Below are 6,137 nucleotides of genomic sequence, written 5' to 3'. Positions count from 1 at the left end.
GTTGGGGAGATGCTGAGGCTTGCATCTCTCGCGGTACAGTGCAGTCTTCCCCGAGCGTGTTACGGGGTGTGCCGAGGGGCATCGGGCACCTGAGCTCCAGCTTCCGTGGGGCAAAGCCTCGCCCCGGGTCACGCAGCTGGGGGTGCCTGGCCGTGCGCGTCGTTCCCATGAGCAGAGCAAGGCCTTTCTGCTCCCGTCTGGATGGTTTGGACTGAGGCTGCTGAAATGCCTCAGCAGGTCGGCCTCGAGATGCTGTGCACTGCAAAGCCTCTTGCACTTCAACCTGTTGTCTTAGCTAGGCACAAGTCTTGTCTTTTAATGCATGGGTCCCTGCAGACGGGCACTTCGGGTTCCCCATCTTGCCGAGCAAAGCGCAGCCGGGACAGGGATCGAGGCCGAGGGGTGGTTGTGACCTAATTCCTGCAAAGCCCGAACCCGTGCGTGGCACAAACAGCCTCTGAGCACTGCTGAGGCCCATGCAAGCAACAGGCAGGGGAGGGGGAAGGAGTGCTTCCCTGGCTCCAGCAAACCAGGCCTCGGGCAGGTCCCTGCGCCCCGAGGGGAGGGTTTGGGATCAAGCTGTGGGCTGATCCTCGAGGCCTGTCCTGGCAGGAAGGGTGCAGAGGGATCAGGTGGGCCGTGGACGGAGGCTCTGCTTCCTGCAGCACTGGTTGCGTGCCGTGCGCCAGCCCCTGGAGTTCACCGAGCTCGGCTCCCATCCCCTCCCTTGCAGGGGCCAGCAGGGCAGTGCCGCTCCCTCCCCTCCCAGCCCAGTGTGCTCTGGGAAGCGTTGCCCTTACCCTCCCCTGGAAACCCCGGTAGCTCCCTTCTGCTTAATGGCTCTCCTGGCAGATCAGAGCTGCGGGGCCACAGCCGAGGCAGGAAGGATCAAGCGGTATCGCTGCAGGGTCTGGTTTTACCTGCAAAGGCGGCTAGGTTTTTATGCCTCCTTGCTCCTGCCGTCTTGGAAACACTTAAGGAAACAGCCCCTTTGGGGCGCACGTCCCTACAACATAAAGGCCGCTTTTAAGTCTCCTTTCAGACGAGACCAGCAGCACTTGGCGACAGCTTCGCTCGCGTGCGCCGTGCGAGGAGGGGGAATCCAGTGGCCGTGAGTTACTCTGCTCGCTCCTGCTGTGGCCTGCCCGGGACCTGGGGACCTGGCACGGGACCCCCAGATACCTGCCCCCCATGGGCAGCACATGGCAGGCATCGGGGCAGCACCAAAGGGCATTTGGAACGAGCTAGTCCCACGGTGGGACGTGCCACAGGTGGGACAAATGCCAGAGACTGGTCTCCTGGCACAACCACAGGTGAGGTCGGAGCTGCCTTGGGCCAGATACTCTGCTGGCATGCGCCAGGTGAGTGAGCGGGCTGTGTCTGATTGCCACGGCGGAGACGGTGATGCTGGTGGCACAGTGCAGGGGACACTGGGCTGCCTGCAGATCCTATGCATGGTGACAGCTGCAGCACAAAGCTGCTGGCACGTTTTGGCTTGGCACAAGCTGCATGGGGCACTGCCTGGGAGCTGGAGCACAGGACCGGGAGCCAGGAAGCCTGGCTCTGCACCCGGGTCCACTTGCTGCCTTTGTAACACTGTTTGACAGCACCGGGGAGGAGGGAGCTGGGGCACTGGTCACGTTACTCCCTCCAGGGTTAGTGCAAGTGGTGCGGGTGCCAGCAGCAAATGTTCTCTGTGCCGGGCTGGGCGCCCCAGGGGAGCAGCCGGGCCACAGGGGAGCTGGCAGTGCCTCTCTTGCTGCTTTCTGCAGCAAGCAGCAATGCTGAGCGCCAGCCAGGCTCTGTCGGGTGCTTGCAGGCATGTAGGTGCCAGGTGCAAACCACCTGTGGCGCATCGCTGTGTCCGTGCGGTCAGAACGTGGGCACGGGAGCTGCATTCCCTGTGGTGCCCAGCAGCTGCCCCCGGGGAGGGAGAAGAGGCGAGGAGAACAGGGAGGCCTGGGCACCTGGGGTAAGGGTGGTTTGCAAATGCGGGTGTCGGAGGCTGGGAGCTGCAGGGCTCTGCCTCTGTGGGTTGGGTGCAGAGGAGAAGCCCCAGTGCCATGGTGCAGGTGACCCGAGACAGGCCCCAGAGGAGAGCGTTGCAGCCTAGAGCCGAGGGTCCTGGCACCCACCACCACCAGCTCCTCAGGGCCGGGACAGTCCCAGACCGCGGGGCTGCCAGTCGGTGCAATCAGGCTTGCAGAGCAGACTTGGGCAGCTCGTCTGTCTGTCTGTCCGCCCATGCAGGGGCCTGTGTGGCTGCATCCCGGGTGGGAGGGAGCTCCCCAGGCTGGTTCTGTCCCATGACCGCTGGGCGCGTGGCCTGCTGGTCACTGATTGACGGAGCGGCACAAGGGGTGCGACAGCCGAGCCGCGCTCGGCCCGTACCTCTGGGGCTGTCTGCACTCGGGCAGCGTGGTCCAGCACGGGGAGCGGCCCCCGCTGCCCTGCAGAGCTGTGCCCCCACTGCCTCCCTCCGGGGACCGGGGCTGGAGCAGGCCTCTCCCGCAGGCGACCCGGGTGGTCTGAAGCCCCAGCTATCCCTTCTGCCCCCCTGCCGGGGAAGTCGCCCCCCTCTAATGCTGCTAGCTCTTCTCCGGGCATAGGAGACTTGTGCTCGTGGTCTGAGCAAAGGACTGGAGCTGGGAACTCCCAGGCACCTCTGCCCCTCGCTCCCTGGCAGCCTCCGGCAAGTCCCTTCACTGCTCTGAGCCTCAGTTTCCCCCCTCTATCATGGGGATGGTGCTGCTGGCCGGGCTGCTTGGTGAGCATCTGCGAGGCGTGTAGGTTGGCCAGGGTCAGCATCGTGGCCCTCCCTGTGTGCTGGCTGGGGCAGTGCGAGGTGCCCCTCACTGCTGCTCCTTCTCCCTCGCTCTGCCGGAGGTGGGTGCGAGTCCAGAGCAGGCTGCGAGGCAGGGGGGTGGCAGGGGCCTGTCCTTTCTCTGCAAAGCCCTGTTGGGCCGTGTGCCTCACCTTGTGACTGGGTAAACATTACCCTGGCCGTTAATGTTTAATGGCGCATGCACCCCATGAAGGTGTTTTCCCATCGTGTGCCCAGACTGAGACTCCCGCTGGACACTGCACTGGCACCATGGCTGATGGTAGGGGGCTCGGCACCCGGGGGTCAGGCTGGTCTGGAGGGCAAGGTCGAGCCGGGCTGGGCCGGCTCATGCGGGAGCCCCAGGCCACGGGGCGTGGGGGCAGGACACGGGTCACTCCTGTCTGGGGTGCTGGATGTCAGGGGTCTCCAGGAGCGGCACACAGATGGAGGGGCTCTGGGCTCGCTCGTGCAGGTGGACAGACATTGGCAGCTCTTTGCTTGCCACGGTGCTTCCTCCATTCTCTGGTGCAGTCGGACTTGGGGGCGCAGTGCTGCGCAGTCGGGGGAGTTGAGCCCCGCAGAGCTCTCCCCCACCAGAGGGTCTGCACCATTGCAAAGGGGCCGGGGTGGGTGATTTCCCCCTGTTGTTCCCAGCATTGGCCCCCGCGTCGAGCAGACGTGTAGTGCTCCTGGAGCGACCCAGTTGCACGGAGACACCAGCCTGACGCCCCTAGGCAGGGGCAGCAGCCTGGGGGCTGGGGGGTCCCCAGCCCTCTCCCCCTGCAGACTGCAGCAGGGGCGGTGCCAGCTGCATTGCACGGAGCCTGGGCTGAAGTGGGCACGACATGCAGCCGCTCTCTGCCAGCAGCCAGTGCAGGCTCCTCGCGGGAGCTCAGTCCTGAGCCCTTAGGGAGGCAGGGCCACGTCTTAGCCCTGCCCTGAGGCAAGGGGAGCTCCTCAGACCCGCACCCTTCCCTGACTTCCCTGACTTGTTTAGACTCCCTCCGTCTCTCCCAGCCTCCCTGCCTTCCTGCAGCCCCAAGCCTGCCGTGTGCAGCGGGAGGGACTGGGGCAGGTAAGGGCAGGGGCTGAGGTGCCATCGCGTTCCTGCCCTGTGCCCCGGTCCGACACCCGACGCCGAGTGCTGCGCTGGGGGTGCGGGGTGCTGCTGCCGTCACACTGCTGCACCCCGCGAGCACCCCCGCTGCAGGACGTGCTCGTCACGGTGGCTGAGACTGGAGCTCTCCTGGAGCCGCAGGGCGTCCACATCCAGCTCGTAAATCTAAACTTGGGAGCCTCCGCCCCGCCAGTCCCAGGGCCCTGCAGCTCCAGCTGCCTCGTGATGGAAAATAACACGCAAAAAATAGCCGGAGTCTGCAGGGGCTCCCTGGAAAGCCCAGCACTGTCCCCGGGGTCTCCTGGTCACGCAGCCCGTGACGCACTTGCTGTGCCTTTGCTGCCGGCTTGTTCCCTCGCCAAGCCCTGGGGAGAGGGGGCTCCTGGCTGCAGGCCGTTCCCACGGCGCCCTTGTAGCACCAATGAATAATGCATTGCATCCCGGCAGGCATTTCATTTCAGGCTCCCAAGGGTCTGCAAGCGCCCCAGCCAGGCCAGGGAATGGGGCCACCCTGGACCGGCCAGGGTGGGGGATCCTTGCTGCGTCTCCTCCGGCCCCTGCTCCTCGGCAGCGGGCCCAAGCTGGGTACCAGCCCCACTATGAGTTGGGGGCTCAGCCGCGGGGCCAGGGCACAGCACCCGGCCTCGCCCTGAGCATTGCCCTCTCCTTCCAGAAGCCCTCCCCGAGCAGGAGACAGCCCGGTTCACCTACGGTAAGCCTCCTCGGACGGGCCCCAGCCCAGCCCCATGGCTCTTGCCCTTGTGTGTTGGGCCCCTGACAAGGGAAGGGGTCCCTGGCAGAGCAGGCGGCGGGGAGCACGGGGGGTCCCTGGGACACGGAGTATTTGGGACACCCCAGGGCATGGGGAGACTGGGGCAGAGCTCACCCAGGACCGGCCCGCGGGCCCCACTCCCTCCTGCTTCCCTGGGCTGAGCCCGTGGGGAGTGCGTGGGGTGCCAGGGCAGCTCCAGCCCCGGGGCCACCCATGCCCTGGCCACCCCTGCCAGGCAGCCCTCCTCACCAGGCTGTAACAAGCCCCTCTCCCCCGAGACTATGACACCGTCCGGAACGGGGGGCTGATCTTCGCCGTGGTGGCGTTCCTCGTCGGACTCCTCATCATCCTCAGTAAGTGCTGCTAGGCGTGACGGGCAGGGCGGGGCGGGGCGGGGCGGGGCGGGGGCTCTGCGGGGCCCTTCACGGCACATCTGCCCCAGCCGGCTCACCCCATCGCCCCATGTCCCCAGCCCCCCCGGAGGGAGAAGCAGTGAAGGGCTGTGGTGCCGTCCCCAGGGGCCGTACCCTGCTGGGACTGGCCAGGCACTTGGCTGAAAGAGCTGGGGGTCATGCCAGCCAGCCCTGGCCGTGGAGCCCCTGGGCCTGGCGGCAGAGGCCATCCATGGCTCCATGGGCTGTGGGGGCAGAGCCCAGCGGGGAGGGTCTGTGCTCCAGGGAGCTGCAGGAGGATGGCGGGGTGCAGAGCCCTGATCTCGCCCCTTGTTTCCAGGCCGGCGGTTCCGCTGCGGAGGCAAGAAGAAAAGCAGGTCGGTTGTCTTTGAAATCGCCCTGGCCCCTCCCTGCCCCATGCTGGGAACCGGTGTCTAACGCTGCTCTCTTCCTTCCTGCCCCTTTCCTCAGACAAGGCGACAACAATGACCTGTAGCTGCAGGTACTTGACGGAGGGCCGGCCCTGGGCTGCGGGGCACGTTGGCGCCAGGTGGGCAGCGAGGCCGGGTGCGCTGTGCTGGGTTAGCAGATGGTCCTCCTGGCAGGAAGGGCTTGAGTGGGTGCTGGCAGCTCGCCGGGGCAGGACCTGGCTTTGAGAGGGGTGGAAAGGAGAGGGAGGGCCTAGGAGCTGGGCTCGGGATCCTTGGTTTTGCGTTCACAAAGCCGAGCGCCAGGGTGGGTCCCGCATGGCCCTGGGGGTGCAGCGAGTGCACAGTGTACCGGCAGGCGCAGCTCTGAGCGGGCACCCTTCTTGCAGCTGCTCCCCTTCCCACTGCTGTCTCTGCAGCCAGAGCTGCCCGGCGGTCCAGAAAGAGGCTTCCTGCACTGCATCCTCACCGGGCACCATGCCCCCCACGCCGCTGTGATGCACACACCAGCCCCTGCCTCCTCAGTGCATGCTCGTGGTTTTCCTGCTGTAGATCAGCTAAGCACCTCCATGCCTCAATAAAGCTCCTGTCTGAGACGGCTAAA

General features: G+C 66.0%; 1 protein-coding gene across 5 annotated transcripts; it reads left to right on the top strand.

The window, feature by feature from the left end:
* Positions 1-2,820: 2,820 nt before the first annotated feature.
* Positions 2,821-6,137, top strand: FXYD2 (FXYD domain containing ion transport regulator 2). 5 transcript variants are annotated; one of them, XM_059719772.1, is made up of 6 exons: positions 2,821-3,104; positions 4,615-4,653; positions 4,992-5,066; positions 5,446-5,482; positions 5,577-5,655; positions 5,923-6,137. In XM_059719772.1, the coding sequence occupies exons 1-5, from the start codon at positions 3,017-3,019 to the stop codon at positions 5,599-5,601; spliced, it is 264 nt and encodes an 87-aa protein (XP_059575755.1). In that variant the 5' UTR covers positions 2,821-3,016; the 3' UTR covers positions 5,602-5,655; positions 5,923-6,137. The 5 variants fall into 5 exon arrangements, with proteins under 5 accessions (XP_059575755.1, XP_059575754.1, XP_059575753.1 ...); XM_059719771.1 differs by lacking the exon at positions 2,821-3,104 and adding an exon at positions 3,945-4,526 and having other exon boundaries at positions 5,577-5,607; positions 5,953-6,137; XM_059719770.1 differs by lacking the exon at positions 2,821-3,104 and adding an exon at positions 3,945-4,526 and having other exon boundaries at positions 5,577-5,607.

This window comes from Alligator mississippiensis, chromosome 16 (assembly GCF_030867095.1).
Source record: "Alligator mississippiensis isolate rAllMis1 chromosome 16, rAllMis1, whole genome shotgun sequence".
NCBI lineage: Eukaryota > Metazoa > Chordata > Crocodylia > Alligatoridae > Alligator > Alligator mississippiensis.
This window is presented reverse-complemented; position numbering and strand designations above follow the sequence as displayed.